Raw genomic sequence first — 16,052 nt, forward strand, 5'->3', positions numbered from 1 at the left:
AAAAAAATCAGCATTTAAGAAACTCTCTCCAAACTATGAATCAAATTTTGGTGTTTTCTAAAATTATTTTCAAGGGTTTCAAATTTAATATAAATTATTTTGGTATCACATGTAAAATTAATTGTTTCTTTACTAGAATTTGGAAGACGCAAAAATAAAACCTACAATATGCCTAAAGAAAACTATAATAAATTGCAAATGCACGTCTTGAAGAGATTTTTCTAAGAATGAAGATTGAGAATGCTACGTAAAAATGTTAGCACCTCTACATGTCCAGCAAAAAGATCTTCTGCTTCTTCCCTCTCAATAATTGAGACTTCTAATTATGGAGAAAAGTGCACATGCAGCTAACATAGTTTTCCCTTACTTGACCATATATCAAAATCTAACATCCAATGGATGTGTTTTACTTACTTTCACATCTTTAATTTGTCGGAGAGAATTTAGGTTTAATTCTTGTATAACACATTTTTTAAAAAAGGACAGAGATTTTAAGTGTGCTTCTAAAAAAATTGAGTGTGATTAAGTATTGAATGAAAAATTAATCTCATAATTAATTCAAATGACTTAAATTTATAGAAATATTTTAAGTTTCTGTTGCTTTTTTATATACCAAAATCTAACACACTTAAAAAACCAAGTCTACTTATAAATAAAATTTGAAATATGCTCTTACATTATAAATTTAAGTACACAATTTGGAGAGTGAGGCTCCCATTCTACCCACTCTCTTAATTTGTCATGTTAATTTTTTCTCTCTTTTCTCGTTTGGATGCACATTTTACTGACTACTCTCACGACAAGCAAAAAAATAAAATAAAATGCTCAACTATCTCAAATTATCATTCTTTTATTTTTTATATGTATATTTGATTTACTTAATCTCTTATTCCATTTAATTTAGCCTCTTTTATTTCTATCTTTAAATTGCATTTCAATAGTTTTTATAAAATAATTTGTCAATAGTTAGAAATAACTTTATATTACAATTTAAATGGTTTATTGTAAATTCAAAATATTTAATACGATCTTTAATTATGTAGCAAATAATGGAGGTGTTAAAATACTACTAGTTAATTTAGTAAATTCTAACAAAAGATATTAGGACTTTCAAAACCGTTTCTTTCCCCCAAAGAACATCACACAATTAGTTCCCATCAGGCCTAATAGAAAGCAAAGCCCAAATTTCTGCCAACCGAATCCCTATTTTCAGTCAAGGATTAGGATAATCTCATCTAACTGAGAATCATGAATATGAAGAGAATAATTTTATTTAAAGAATAACTACCCTTAGTATTGAACTACGCTTAACTTTATCCAAATTCACCTAGCTTATCCTGTGCTTGCACTAACTTGATCCCTTTTTGCTGGAATTCATTCAATCCACACCTCACCACTCACCAGTGTAGATATTCTCAACCGTACAATATCTTTCTGAATTCAGATTTTGTAGAGTACTTGAGCACATAAGCTTTGACTAGCTTTTTTTTCTTCTTTCTTCTTTATCACATTGAGTACAAAAGGCATGACATGTCTCATCTTTAGCTACTACACATTATTCATTGCTAGACCTGCAAATGGTAAAGCAACACTGAACCGACTCATTGATTCCCTTACATGAAATCTAAGAAAAATCACATATATGTCATGTAACAGTTAGCACCAAAAGATGGTAAAACCTGTCAAATCTTCCAATATCATCATACTTGAAAGTTGAAAATTGCAATAAGATTCCCTTATCCGTCCTAGCCTATCTGAGACCGAAAGTGAACTTGTACTACATATCCAACCAGATAGTTATTCTCTACAAATACAATGAACAATTGTACTTGCTATAAATTTAGCCCTCCAATTCATGCCAAAGGTTACCATGCAATTGCTTCCTACACTTCCATTTTGCCTTTTGGAATGATTAATCCAAAATGTAAAATTATATTCTAGAACGTACTTATTTTTTTGGCTTTCCAAATGACCAATTTGAAAGGTCAAAAAAACATTTTCAAACTAATGTAGAAAGCAACTTGAAAAGTGCAGGAAACAACGGTTAAGCATATATAGTCATGAAGCCAAGCAATACCCAACATACTAAATTCCTTAGGGCCCTTTTTTAGGAATAAATTGGCCATTGTTATTTTCCCAACCCTTTTTTCTATTTTCAAACTCTAACTTTTTAATTTTTTTTTTACAAACATACCATTAACAAAAATATGTTTTCGTTGAGTATGAATATGTAACAGAAACTAGCTAGTTTCTATTTTATTAATATACAAAAAGAAATACAAAGAAAACTAGTTTCTGCACAAACGTGTTTTTTCAAAAAAATAAATTGGGGTATGAAAAAAGAGAAAAGGGGAGTAAGAATAATAATGGCCGAATAAGTTTTTCGTAAACGGAAAAACTTTGATACAATTTGGGCCGTAGGCCTTTTCAATTCTGACATGGGCCCACATGTAATTTCATCAATTAAAATAAAGTTCTTGCTAATTACACCTCTATTTTTCTAAGTACACCCCTTTCTATCGCAACTACCCATTATACCCTTTTCCCTTAAAGATGTACATCCATTTTGCTTACTAGAAATGTATTTTTGGAATTAAATATATCTATTCTAGAAATATATTTCTAGAACTATAATTGATAGTTTCAGAGGTATACTTCTGAAATATATATATATATATATATATATATATATATATATATATATATATAAAATATCACAACGGAATTTAGATTGCTGACGAGAAATACAAAAAAAAATAGACAAAGACAAAATAAACATTTTATCTTATACAGATGTTTGTTAGTCTTGTTTTTACCTTATTATTAAGATTCTTTAAATTTTATGTAAAATCTTATTTTCATTCTATCTTTATTATTTTTTGAATCCTAATTTTAAATTATCTTTACCATATATTCATTATATAATATTGTGTTTTCATCAATAACATACAATATTTTATGGTTTTCTTTATGTGACACTTTGTTTAAAGGTATGTTCATTACTAAATCTATTATACACCTTAATTGTAAAACAAAGCTTTTGACGATGATTTTTTTCTTTTAAGTATGCTCATTCATTTTCTAATCCAAGTCTACGTCAAACATTCATGTCTCAACCCTCAATGACTCTTAAGTACTTTGATTGATGTATGATTTATTATTATCGTGAAAATGTCTTTCTAAAATAATGTATATCATTTTGAAAGTGTATTTCTTGAACTATAAATTATAGTTCCAGAGATATGTTTCTGGAATAGATACATTTAATTTCAGAAATATATTTTGAAAAAGTAAAAGAGGTGTACATCTTTAAGGAAAAAGGGTATAATAGGTAGTTGGGAGGTAGAAAGGAGTGTATGGGGGTGTACTAAGAAAACATGGTGGTGTAAGTAGTAAGAGCCTTCAAATAATAACAATGCAGAAAAAAACAATTCATGCAAATATTTTCTATTCTTCCAAATGTCATAAGAAAGGTCATATAAACAAGAGAAACATTAAAGTCACACACTTTATTTTTAGTATTAGATGAATTTCTTGTAAATATTTTCAAATAATAAACGAAAGCTATGATCCAAATTGGTTAAAATGAATGTAAAATAAAACAATACATTAGATTTTTTTTAGAACATTACATTAGATTATTAGATATATATTTGTAAAAGAGTTGATTATAAGATTTTATTATATTCATATAAATAAAAATGATTTATTTTATAGAAAAATCCGTATTTAATTCTGACGGTACAAAATGATGCATGACCTTCTAAATACATTAGAAGAATATACAAAAGCAGGTACTAGAAGAAACATTACATTGTAAATGTGTGAACATCAAACATTTCTAGCCACATGATATAACAGTAATAATTTAAACACATTGCATCTTCATCGAACATTCAGCAACTTTAGCCATGGCTGCAAGTACTATCATCACACTCAAGTTCTCATTCCTCTTGAGTCTCCTTCTCTCAGTTTCACTCTTGGGTGGTGTAAGGTCATCACATAGCCACCATGTTGGAGAAGAACGATTCCTCCAACATGCAATCGCATCGAGTGCCCCACCCATGATGTGATTGAGTCAACTTCTCCCATTCAAGACATTTCTCTTGTTCAAGCTACTAGAACTGGCTTCAGGAGTTAAGTTTCTTTCATTTTAGCAATTTTTTTATATGAATTTCTGAGTTGTTTTCTTGTCAAGTTCAGTAATAGTGCAACAGTGACACTCAGTCTCTGGTACTGGTTTTCTTTTATGTTCATCATCATTATCATTAGTATGTATTGTCACGTCAGTATGTCTATTACCACTCCTATTTAATTGAATTTCATATTTCCCCCCTTAAATTATTAGATTGAGTAACAAAGAATAAGAAGGGCATTTTAAATTACAATTATTTGAATAGGAGTGGCAAACTGGTAATAGACACTCACTAGTTATAAAAAGACAAATTTGAGATACAGTTACTCAACTACTTTTCGCAACAATTTAATCAAAATTAGAGTTTCATCGCAGGAATTTATGTTTACGTATAATGCAAATGTTTATCATGTTGATTATTGAGATGCAACTCTAATTACAAAATAGTATAAAATTTTTTCTAAAGAACTGTATCCTTATCCTTATAAAAGCCCATGTCTTACCCTGTATGCTATAATAAATGCATCTTGAAATTAATATATGGTAGTTTGGAAGAGTTTATCCTTAGCCATAACTCATTTGCAATTGCAAATGCAACTTATCGCATAATTATTTTTGCACGAAAAACATTTAACAAGGGATGGTTTATTTTTATTCAATGAAATAAGTTATTAAGTTCATCAACATTGCAAAAGTTTTCAACAAGTGCTTCTGGTTTTCTTATTCCATCCAAAGATTTAACTGAGCTTGAGTATCCTTGAGTATCCGCTTTGGTTTTTTGCACATGCAGTCTATTTGATTATATTCAAGGCAAGAACAACTACAAGCAAAGAATTGAGATGATAGCACCTGTGATTACAGAAGTTTCACCCAGTGATGGATCCTTTTGTAAATCCTCATTTGTTTTCAGCTTCTTTGTGCCAAAATTGAACCAAGCAAACCCTCCTCCTGCAAAGGGTCTCCGTGTCCAAAGATGGAACAATGTGTATGTAGCAGCAAGGCAGTTTGGTGGACACGTAAACGATTCAAATGTTGGGTGGAAGCCGCTGCGTTGCGAGCTAGTATTGCTGGCACAGAATGGTCTAGTGCCATTGACAAAAGCCACAGAGCTGGTCATGCTTCTGTTTACACCGTGGCACAATACAATGACCCTTTTGAATATGAGAATGTGAATGAGATATGGTTCTTGTTTGAAATGGAAAGTGAACGGCATGCAATGTGAAATCTGTGAGAGAACTATTTTCAGCACTTGGCTTGTAAAATTTATACAAGAAAACTGAGCAGATCATGGTTTGAGGTATTAGAGCATCTGAAATTGATAAAATAAAGTGTTTAACATTTTGCTTACGCAATGCTTTTAGATTAAATAGTATTTTGGATCGCTAGCTTGCCAGCTTTAGCGTGTTTAGATTTCCACTTGAAAAATTAAAAATCATGGATTGAGCAGAACTGCAGAAGGCTTTGGAATTTCAAACAGCTATCCAAATACACTATTACGGCCATTTTGAACATTTATAATGAGCTACTTCTAATATTTTACTTTATCACTTGGTGAGTTTAAATCATCATGTAGTGCATATATCAGAATTTTGCAAATACTTGTAGGCATATGTGCAGAGTGATATCTTATTTTGGCTTGTATCTTCTGGGTCTATCTTTGGTTTAAAGTCACAGAAGTACTTTTGCAAATTTCAACACAAAATGATGTGTTCTGACGCATGAATTGAGAAGGAAAATTTTGTTGCTTCTGGAGTAAAAATACTTTTGAGTTGTCCCAACTTTAATTCAAACATACACTTCGTTCAAATGGTGTTTACACAAGATTGAGTGCATGTTTGTATTAAAAGTTTTTTTACTTTGAAATTAATAACTTTGTTCTTCATTTTGTGCATTGGAATGTTATTGCATATTAAAATTTGCAAATATATTTTTCAAACTTTAATTCAAACATAAGCTGAGTAGTGTGATCACTGTCATGTGCTTTAAAGTTGGTTTGTTTAGTGGTTGTTATTCCCCTTGACTTAATGTAATCATCCCCTATAATTGCCAGACAGATTCGTAAAACTCAATCAAAATTGAGCGAAAATCCTTATGATGATGCCTGAAAATTTATGTCAAGAATATCAAGTTCATGATGCCATTGGTTAAAGGGCCAACTTTCTTTGCCTTGGTCAACTTAAAAACCTGCATTATTATATAGACATGTGCAAGTCTCGTTTACACAAGTTCCATAATATACACCAATCAATAACAGCCACACATTATCGTTTTAAATAGAAAGTACTGTATTTGTGGAATTCAAACTTCTATGATTATTTAAATGATGATACATCAATTATTGTTTTGTACAATTTACACTAAAGTAGATACTGTACTAGAATTTCTCGTTAAGTGAATAGCTATTAAGAATGAGTTTTAAGTTAAATAATAACATAAGTATTCCCGATAAGTTTTTAATATTATAATAATGCATTCTAAATACACATCAACTTGCCTAGAGAGCATGGACCCTACTAACAATTAACTCAAGTTTAAAAATAGTCTCAAATATGAAATTGAACAGTGATACCACTAGGAAAAGACTGGGATGGATTGATAGTTAACTAAAGGATCGATGCCGTCATCTTTACAATTATCAATAGTAAAAAAAAAATACATCTGCGCTTAAAAGAACTATATGCCTCAATCAACTAAATACTGAAAACTTTGAGGCACAGCACCTACTGCATCTAATAATCAGTTCAACAAGTTAGGATTCTCCAAAGACTAAAATTCACACTGACTAGAAGTCCGGGTAGTACCACACACAGGATTACTCCCATAATATACATACAAGCCACAATTCCCATTTGGTGGATGTTCATTTGAAGAATGGCCGACCCTTTTGGAGTGATCAATTCTCTGTACTTGTTCAACATGACCCTTTTCAGGGAAGACCCTGGTAACTGGCCTACTATGTGAAAACTTCAAGTAGGACTTTTCTGGGGTGTAGTTGAAGATTGATGAAATTGGATCCATGTTGCCTGAATCACCATAGTCTACAGTGCTGAAGGAGTCCCTGGTGCTCTCAGTTGTGAAAGAAGCCTCATCCGAGCTTGTGAAAAGGGACCAGTCGCTTGAGGTGGTGTCAGAGAACTCACTCCTGACATTTTTGGCGTAAGTTTGGGTCACCGGCAGGGCATTCCTATTGGTGCTTTTTCTAAGGAAGCCATTGGTGGTGTCAATAATGTGAGTGGAAATTTCTGGCCTCGCATTGGGTGATGACTCTGAGACAAAAAACTGATGACTGCCATGCCTGCTATGTCCTGGTTTATTAGGTTTCTGCATTTCCATTGGATTGTGCTTTGAAGAATCATAAACTGATTGCTGCACAGCTTTCACAGTATGTTCCACCGGAGGACGGGGACAAGACCTACCAAAAATTCAACAGTTTTAAAGCCCAAAGAAAACATATATACAGGCATGCATCAATAGAAAGATGCACTGACATTGAAGAATACAATTTATCAAATCCCAGAAATAGGATCATATACAATATTGATGAAGAATCAGTCAAAATATGTATGTTTATAGGAACTAAGCAAGTCAAATATAAAAACGCATCCCCACCTACCATATGCAGCAACAGAATGATAGAATATTATCAAACTATGATTTACTTTCAAGCCCTCTATTATAATGAGAGCAGTTTTTATTAGACAGCCACCTAAAGTTGATGGAAGCAATAAGATAAAATGACAACATTCCACATAATGTCCACCTTAGCACTTTCATCTTTAGTTTGGAAAGACATTTTGAATTTTTCTTTTTATTGTCGAAGGAGGGTAATTTGCTCAGAAAGTAACACTTGTAAACATAAATACAACTATAGAACCAAGTATTATGAGCATATTAAAGTGCCAACGTACTCATAAAGGATATAAATTGTCAACAAATGTGACAGCAACTGAATCTCTACCTCATGTAGAATAAGATATATGCTCCTTCTGACATGACCTGATTAACTAGTACTGGCTGAACCTGTTAAATAGAAATAATCTCAGTAGTTAGAGTAATAAGTTATTTAAAGGGGATCAGTTAGATAAATAGGGTAACAAGGTATGAAGAACCATTCAGAAAAATAGATTTGTCAGAAAAGGGAAACCCTTTTTGAAGGGGAAATCCTTGGTAGATAGTTTTTTCTCCTTGTTCTGTTCAATTTCTTTCCATAAATAAAATCCATCTTTTCTTTTCTCTGGGTTCCTAACAACAATGTTGCAGCAACTTCTCATCTACAGATGATACATACTGCATTATCTAAATACAATTTACATAGGGAAATGCAATCAAGTATCTAAGTTCACTGTGCAGAAACTCCATGTTAATTTAAACCCATCATCTCTTTTTAGTCCATATCCATAAAAATGCAATCAGCTTATTATAAAAGAGAAACCTAAGCAGCTATAAGTTTACACGCTACCACACAATCAGACCCTGCAGTGGCCAAATGACATGATTTGTAATTCAAAATTGAGAAGTTATGAATCTTTGGTACAAAGACACAAACTTGAAGACAAAGTATTAATAGCACAGAGAATGGGCAGCGTGGCAGAAACCCAAGGTAACAAGTTATTCCAACTCCTTGAATATTTTGATTACTTCTTAATTCCATTTAATCATGAGAGTTCCTCCCCAAATTCTTTAATATTCACAAACACACTAGACATGAATATACAATGTTAAGCAACAAAAGACAATGGTTACTGTTAGATATAAAAAACATTCATGCACTTCGACCCAATAACTTAGGCTTTTGAGATAGTTAATGTATGACAATTACTTATTAGTTATTACACACATTAAATTGCCAATTACATGCAGATATTGCAAACAAGGCAATAATATCATTACCTCAATATCATCTATTCTGAACCAATTGCCTTGCAGATCTTTCACATATGAAACATAGTGTCCAGAGAAAGACGCATTTAGTGTGTCCAGGTGCACAACAACAGCATAAAGCATGTAAAGTGGCGGAATATCACCCGTCCCAGTCATGAAAGGAATCATATCCAGCATTTCAGGAAAAGTTATGCACTTGTTAATTTTCCCATATCTTCCTTCCTGATGATACAGAACCAGAAGATATTCCAATCCAAAGAGTCAATATATAGACAATGAAGAAATTCGAAACATTTTCAGGCACCCAAACGTATAAGTTCTAAAATACAAAGTTATAAATGCACAAGGCACAAGTACAAATGAGATAATTTAAGACTGATAGTGTCAAGGAACTCAACAATGACTTGCAGATTTATGTACTATTTACATAATCTCTCATTATGTAGGTAATGGCCAATTTAGGTGAAGTTTTTCATCTGTAGAATTATTTATTATTTATTAGTAACATTAACCTGAATATTTTTTAGACAAATCATATCAAGACTTTGTGTCAAAAATAAAATAAACAGAACAATTAAATAACCAAAATTGAGACTATATCAATACATAGCATAGGTGATAATAATGCTAGTCTCTATACAAATCTGAAAAGTCATCACTTTATAAAGACCATGAGCTAACCATCCAAGAGAAGCCAAAAATCATAATCTACCCCACAACACTCCTAAAGAAGCCGAAACACCTTCAAAAATCCAAGCATTCATCTCCATCTATATGCACCAAAGAATAGCAAACAAAGCACAGTTCCACAGATCCTTAACCTCCTTTATTCTTCCATACCCTTTAAAACTTGTTGTCAAAAGGGTTGGCTCTTTTCTTCTTCCATACCATTTAAAAGTTATTCTCAAAAGGGTCTCTAGAAATTGGTCAAACCCACTCATTCACACAAACAAAAAACAGCCAATTCCACAAAGAAATAACTTATACAGAGAAAAAAAAATATATGTTAGTAATATTTTGCTTTAGAAGATATTGCCAAAGAATTTTGGAATGTAATTTTAGAGCATTATTGTTACATGGCAAAGCTCCACATCACATCAACAGCCATATAAAGTTTTATAAGTCAATTTATGTCTTGCTTAACCAACCTTAATCTAGAAAGCCAATAACAGTAACACTAACCAAGCCATAAGTAGCTATAAGACTAGCAAGACAAACAATAAAGTCAAGCTTCCCAAGCAAAAGAGGAACCACAATAGAGAAAAACCTTACAAGAGCTGAGATACCTGAAATCTCTTCAGAACTATAGTCAAGATGTTAGGAGCCTCATGTATGCTCAGTTGCTTTCTAGCTCTGACATATGATGTGCACCTAGATCAAAATGTATAAAGATGGGTGAGAGTCCCTTAAATTTAAGGTGAAAAATCTAGCAGTGCTCTTTGTTGTTCTCTTTTTCCTCATATCCTTTAATTACAACTAAAGTCACCAACTAAACCACATAATAGTAACAAAATAGATACACATTAGATCATCAGACCTTCCACATCTGTACATATTCTCTCCATCCAAATCTTCAGGGGAAGTAAACTGAGTCAGTGCATCTTCCAGTGACTCAACCCAACCCAATATCTCCAAGGTCAGGTCCATAATGTTCTCATATCTTTCTGATTCGTGATTACATTTCAAACACTTAACCTGTAGACATTAAATTCCACTAAGCCATCAAACAAATGCAAAACTAAGATCACTGTTGTGTAAGATTTAGAGCCAGAGGTAACAGAAAAACATAAGAGAAAAGGAATGATAAAGGGGATACACACCTTGGATTGAAGACGACCACCAAAAGTATGTTGTATGAAAGTTGTTTCTTGTAGTCTAGGATCAACCTTTTTCTCACCACCAAGTGCCTCCAAGCATATAGATTGCATTGATGCAATTAGAAGCCTATATAAACAACACATTTAATTTACCAATGACTAAGCCTAGGTTTCAAACAAACACAAGTAAATTTCAGTATAGAAACAAGCTAAAATAAAGGGAATTAGTGTATGTGTGTGTGTGTGCATGTGTTAAGAAAGGAATACAAAGTATCTGTATTAATCAATACTTCAAAAAACATAGGCAAGATAATCTCAAAAGACCTTAAAAATTCATGGGCATCTTCTTGATTTCCTTCACCCATGTGGCAGTTAATGCTCCGCATATGCCAAAGTATCCTACTAGGAGATAGAGGATCCCCATTTTCTCTTAAAACCATTATGTGTTTCTCTAACTCACACATGAGACACCAATCTTTAGCACAACCTGACATTCAAGGAAAAATAAGACAGTATCTAAAAAAATGTCTTGAAAGCAAATTGAGTATTGACACTCATCTTAGTGAAAGCATATATATATATATATATATATATAGAGAGAGAGAGAGAGAGAAAGTCAATACAAGCTTTTGAGTGTGATCTATAAAGCAAATAGACAACTAGAGGCTTTGTAGAAGTTAAGCACTGCAAGACAGCATTGGCATAGCAACTGCAAAAATAAAGAGATTAAAAAAAATTAACAATGATTCGGAACATACCAAGAAATGAACCATAACTAAATTTTTCCAAAAAGTTATCTCCAAGTGAATCATGGCTCATTTTTGCAAATTCCAGCAAGATGAGAAGTTTGAAAACAAAAGGTAAATTGAGACAGTTCACAGGAGTAATCTTGAAATGGGGAAACCTCCCCTCCCCAAAACTTTTGGCCACCATAACAATAATAATAATCTAGCTGTTGAATAAGGGTACAGCATCACTTGATAAATGACCAAAGTTAATATCTATTTTTAAATGATTAAATCTATAAAATATTCAGCATTTCTTTCTACTTTTATCACAATTATAAAGTTGTAGTGCTAGTATTACCTGTTCCCACAATTTAAAAGGCCCCTGGGGTATATGCCAAAGACATCACTCTGAAAAATCTTTACAAATTCATCATAAGGAAACAACATCTGAGACATGATCCAGACACCAATTAGTTAGTGAAGGCATCAGTTTCTAACTAGCAGCTATAGAAAACTGTTTCAAGTAAGAGGGGAGAGGGAATGGATATTTGTAGGCATCTACACAAATCTGACCTTTATTTTCTTCACCTTCTTGCACTTTACGTCCATGCTTTCTGTAGAGGCTAGAGGAGTAGGCTTTGTTGATTTCCTCAAGCCCATCATTTTCATAATTCCAGTGTTTGCAGTCCCATTGCTACCATTACCATGTAAAGGGATGGTATCACTATTTCCAGCAACTTCTGCATGATTAACATAGATTTGCATTTAAAAAAAAATCTAAGGGAGAATAACTTAACATAGAATTAATACTGAACTAAAACTATATGAAAAGTGACATTAAGACAACAAATGTGGGGAAAAAAACATCTTAAATACTAACTAAGTTCATCTGCAGTTTTTCCTTTCTTCTCTATTTCTGAGCAACAAAAGTCAGCTGATGTCTTTGATGTTGACTTTGGTGATTTAGAAGATTTGGTCTTGGGAGTATGTAATATCTTTTTAGCTTTCATGCTTCCTTTGATTGTCGATTCAGAAGGGCGTTTGTATTGTGCTGCTTCATCAGAATGATAATTTCCCCCTTTGACTACACTTACACCTTTAGTGGTGATGTCCGTTTCAAATTCATCTACACCGTTATCATTGTTTGCAGCACTTGACACATTTGAGCGTCCATATTTGTGTCTTGTTACCAATGCATTTCCATATTGACTTTGATGGCTGTCATTCTCATGGATCATGTTTTTTGATGCATCAAATCTGTTAATATAAACTCCAAAGCCACCAGAACTGACATTTGAAATTTCTTCTTCCAACACAGAATCACTGCTCTTTCTTGACTGCAGCAAAAGTTAAGCAACATGATCAGAGATTTAGTATTGATTAATTTATAAAATGTATGTCAATTGGATATCAAAGTAAAACAAGTAAACCTTCTGTCTCATAAACGCCTCCTTTGGTACCACACTTGAGAGAGAACTGCTAGCTTTATAATCAGAAGATTCAATAGAAGATTCATATATAGAGCCATTATCTCTTCTCAATGTTTCTCTGTTGGATTTATGGGAAGTTCTTTCAAAAGCAGAATGTTGAAAGTTATTAAATACAGAAAAATCAGCTGTAGTAGGAGCAGCAGTGCCTGTCAGAGGGTGAACCAAATAGTCCAAAGGTGCACTCTCCCTTAAAGTCTGCTTCAAAGAGGGACCTAAGAACTGGTTGTTCAAATTTTCATAAAAGTAACTACCATCCCCATGACCAAATTCCTCAACTGAAACAGCCAGAGGAAATGAGCTTGATTTATGAGGTTCCAGTTGCTGGCATTCTTGCTTGTGAATTAGCCTCCAATGGATTATTTGACAATTTCCAGAGCTGCAAACCACTTACAGCTCAAATTTTGAGAATTAATCTTTAGGTCAAACATAATATTTTCCCCAACAATCATGTTATAGAAGAAAATTTATAAAAGAGCAGATAGAAGAGTTGTTTAATATAGGTTACAATATACCCTGTCTCCCCTCTTCTTCTCTCTTCCAAATCGGAAAACAAGATTTAGTCGTTCTGCTTCATTTCCATTAGTTGAAGCCTTGAAAACTCTTAATCAAAATGTCATGGAGAAATCAACATAAAGAGTTGTTCTAACAAAAGCACAAAATTAGCAAATTGCCAATGTGACAAACAATCGAAAAAAACTAGCACATTTTACTGGCCAAGAACTAATTTTTATAGCCATGGGTTTATTATTTCATAGCAATTAGAGAAAACTGAGTAGAATTACCTATCTGAGAACTAATTGAGCACAACTCCTAAGGTAATGTATTCTTCATTTGGTGGCGTGGTAATGGTGTAAAACTTCAATCTAACTAGCAGACATGTATCCTTATTCCCAAGGCAGATATTGTGATAAGTATTCAAAGCATGCTTCCACACAATTTAAGAAAATAGGGGAGAAAAAAAAATAGATTTGCAGCTAAAGTAAGTTAGAAGAATTACCAATATCTAACAATTTTGCATCTGGAGCAGCGAGTTCTGGCTGGAGCAGAGCACCTAGCACACACATGATGTTCATTTTTTGAAGCAGACACTGGAGGAATTACATCAGCCACGGCCATTTCTTCAGCTCTTAGAGCTTCTTCAGCAGCCAAATGGGCAAGCAAATTTATCCTATCTCTCTTCTTACTAGTTTCACTCCATTTTCCAAGTAAGATGTAAGCCACCAAGGGAAGCACAACCAGGACCAGAAACAGGACAGGTATATCAGATTCTCGCGGTTCGAGCATATCCCCACAAGCATACTCATGTCCAGTTTCCTCCCAAAATCACTAATCAGAATATCATCCCCTAAAAGTCTAAGTAATCAGCATCTGAGTAAACAGAAACTTCAAGTGCAGCATAACCCATTCCCCAGCATTCAAACCTGTCAAGTATCATCTACTACAGTTTCATGATCTGAGGTTTCCCAATAAAGAATTAAGTACTTAATTAATCTACGAATTTTCAGCACTCTCACAAGACATTTACAGATTTACTTATGAAATGAAAAGCGTTCACAATTATCACCCAAGCACTTTATCTTAGACATTAATACTACACCATTTCCTGTCCATTATAATGAAGGAACAAATGCCTCAACCCTGCAATTCTTTTTGCTTTCCAGATACACTAATGAAAGCAAAACTTTAGATTAATATATTAGTTCATTTAGTTCCAAAAAAAGAAACAGTGGTTAGTGTTAATCTATCCTTCTTTGAGTAACCTAATCACCTACCTTGTATAATAACACTATAACCTGATGAAATGTAATCCAGGCTTGCTCAAACTTTTACAGCAAAGAAACAACAGACTCAACAAAGAGTTCCCAAACTTGCACATCTTAAATATAGTGCCAGCATAGTTTGCTTGAACGTTAAATTTACAGGTAGAAGAGGGGAAAAAATAAATTCCAAGAAGAAATAGAGGACAATTGCTTTCAAGTCCGACAGGAAATTCAACAGCCATCGGCCTAGTTGTCATGTTCTCATCCAGTTAAAAAAAACAAAGCTAAACACAAAACCAAAAGGTCTGATTAAATACCATTTCACTAACACACACAAAGATGTCAACAGTCAAAGATGCAATGATGGCACAGAACAAAGCAATGAGCACATAAAAAAAAAAAAAAAAAAAACCCTCACCTTTGTGTGCCCACTGCCCCAATTTTATATTCAACAACCACCCATTTCAGGCAAAACACAACCAAACAAGTGAACAACCCCATTCCACAGTTGTATAGAGAGAATGGGACAAACCCCTCCACCTAAAAAGATGCTTCCACCAAAAGAAACCACTGAACCACCCTAAATTTTTTTAAAAAATTTCTTTTTGGTTTCTAAATAGACAAATTTCAACCCCATAAAACAAAAAAAGAAATAAACTCTCTAGTTCCACACATCAGCAGCAAAAAAAAACTCAAAAAATTCCAAGTGTTTCAGACAAATGAGCCAAACCCCAGAAAAGATAATGCATTTTTTTTCCCAATCTAAGATTCAAGTACAAGAAATCAACACCACCCAACAGTGCAACACAATGCAAGTTACAAACTTTGAACATACCCTCAACACAGAGAAGAAATCTGAGCAAAACCCACCAACACTTCACCTCTTTACTCTCTTCACCCTTCAAAAGATTCCTTGATTCCCTCCTCAACACACCTTCTTCTTCACTTCACACAACTTGGCAGCCTCTTACCACCCTTTTCTTTAACGTTTTTGGGAAACACTAGCCTGTTCCCGCTCCACACAAGCCTCCATCAGGACCCTCCACATGGCAGCACCGCACCCGTTGATAACGACAACACGTTTTACACCGTCGGATCGCAGAGTGGGACCTACTCCGATGATGTTTCCAATGATTTGTCGCGGATGCCACGTGTACGGGTGATGCATTAATAAGAGCATAATTGTTGGTCAGAGTGGCGAATTTTGAATTGTCACTAAGGAAAAATTATTATATGTTTTT

At 33.5% G+C, this 16,052-nt stretch overlaps 1 protein-coding gene and 1 pseudogene across 4 annotated transcripts; one reads left to right on the forward strand and one right to left on the reverse strand.

Annotated features, from left to right (window-relative positions):
* The first annotated feature begins 3,911 nt into the window (after positions 1-3,911).
* LOC121173282 (heme-binding protein 1-like) lies at positions 3,912-5,607 on the forward strand (annotated as a pseudogene).
* A 1,100-nt stretch (positions 5,608-6,707) lies between these two features.
* LOC100778338 (ubiquitin carboxyl-terminal hydrolase 15) lies at positions 6,708-15,903 on the reverse strand. Of its 4 annotated transcripts, none has more exons than XM_006594626.4 (14): positions 15,647-15,903; positions 14,049-14,472; positions 12,992-13,427; positions 12,442-12,898; positions 12,135-12,298; positions 11,920-12,008; positions 11,457-11,542; positions 11,158-11,320; positions 10,837-10,960; positions 10,554-10,711; positions 10,303-10,387; positions 9,026-9,238; positions 8,094-8,155; positions 6,708-7,547 (listed from the first exon to the last, which is right to left on the reverse strand). In XM_006594626.4, the coding sequence occupies exons 2-14, from the start codon at positions 14,333-14,335 to the stop codon at positions 6,902-6,904; spliced, it is 2,970 nt and encodes a 989-aa protein (XP_006594689.1). In that variant the 5' UTR covers positions 14,336-14,472; positions 15,647-15,903; the 3' UTR covers positions 6,708-6,901. The 4 variants fall into 4 exon arrangements, with proteins under 4 accessions (XP_006594689.1, XP_003541793.1, XP_040864304.1 ...); XM_003541745.5 differs by having other exon boundaries at positions 12,135-12,301; positions 15,647-15,893; XM_041008370.1 differs by lacking the exon at positions 15,647-15,903 and adding an exon at positions 15,230-15,619 and having other exon boundaries at positions 12,135-12,301.
* Positions 15,904-16,052: the final 149 nt, after the last annotated feature.

The sequence above is a fragment of the Glycine max genome, chromosome 13 (assembly GCF_000004515.6).
Source record: "Glycine max cultivar Williams 82 chromosome 13, Glycine_max_v4.0, whole genome shotgun sequence".
Taxonomy (NCBI): domain Eukaryota; kingdom Viridiplantae; phylum Streptophyta; class Magnoliopsida; order Fabales; family Fabaceae; genus Glycine; species Glycine max.

What these genes read in the sequence shown, in the direction of transcription:
- LOC100778338 (XM_003541745.5), bottom strand. Translation starts at nt 14,335, where the DNA reads ATGCTCGAACCGCGAGAATCTGATATACCTGTCCTGTTTCTGGTCCTG. An exon ending in GATGCCCATGAATTTTTAAG is followed by an intron (nt 10,961 to 11,157) that starts GTCTTTTGAGAT and finishes TTGTTTATATAG; the next exon opens with GCTTCTAATTGCATCAATGC. An exon ending in GTGGTCGTCTTCAATCCAAG is followed by an intron (nt 10,712 to 10,836) that starts GTGTGTATCCCC and finishes TAATGTCTACAG; the next exon opens with GTTAAGTGTTTGAAATGTAA.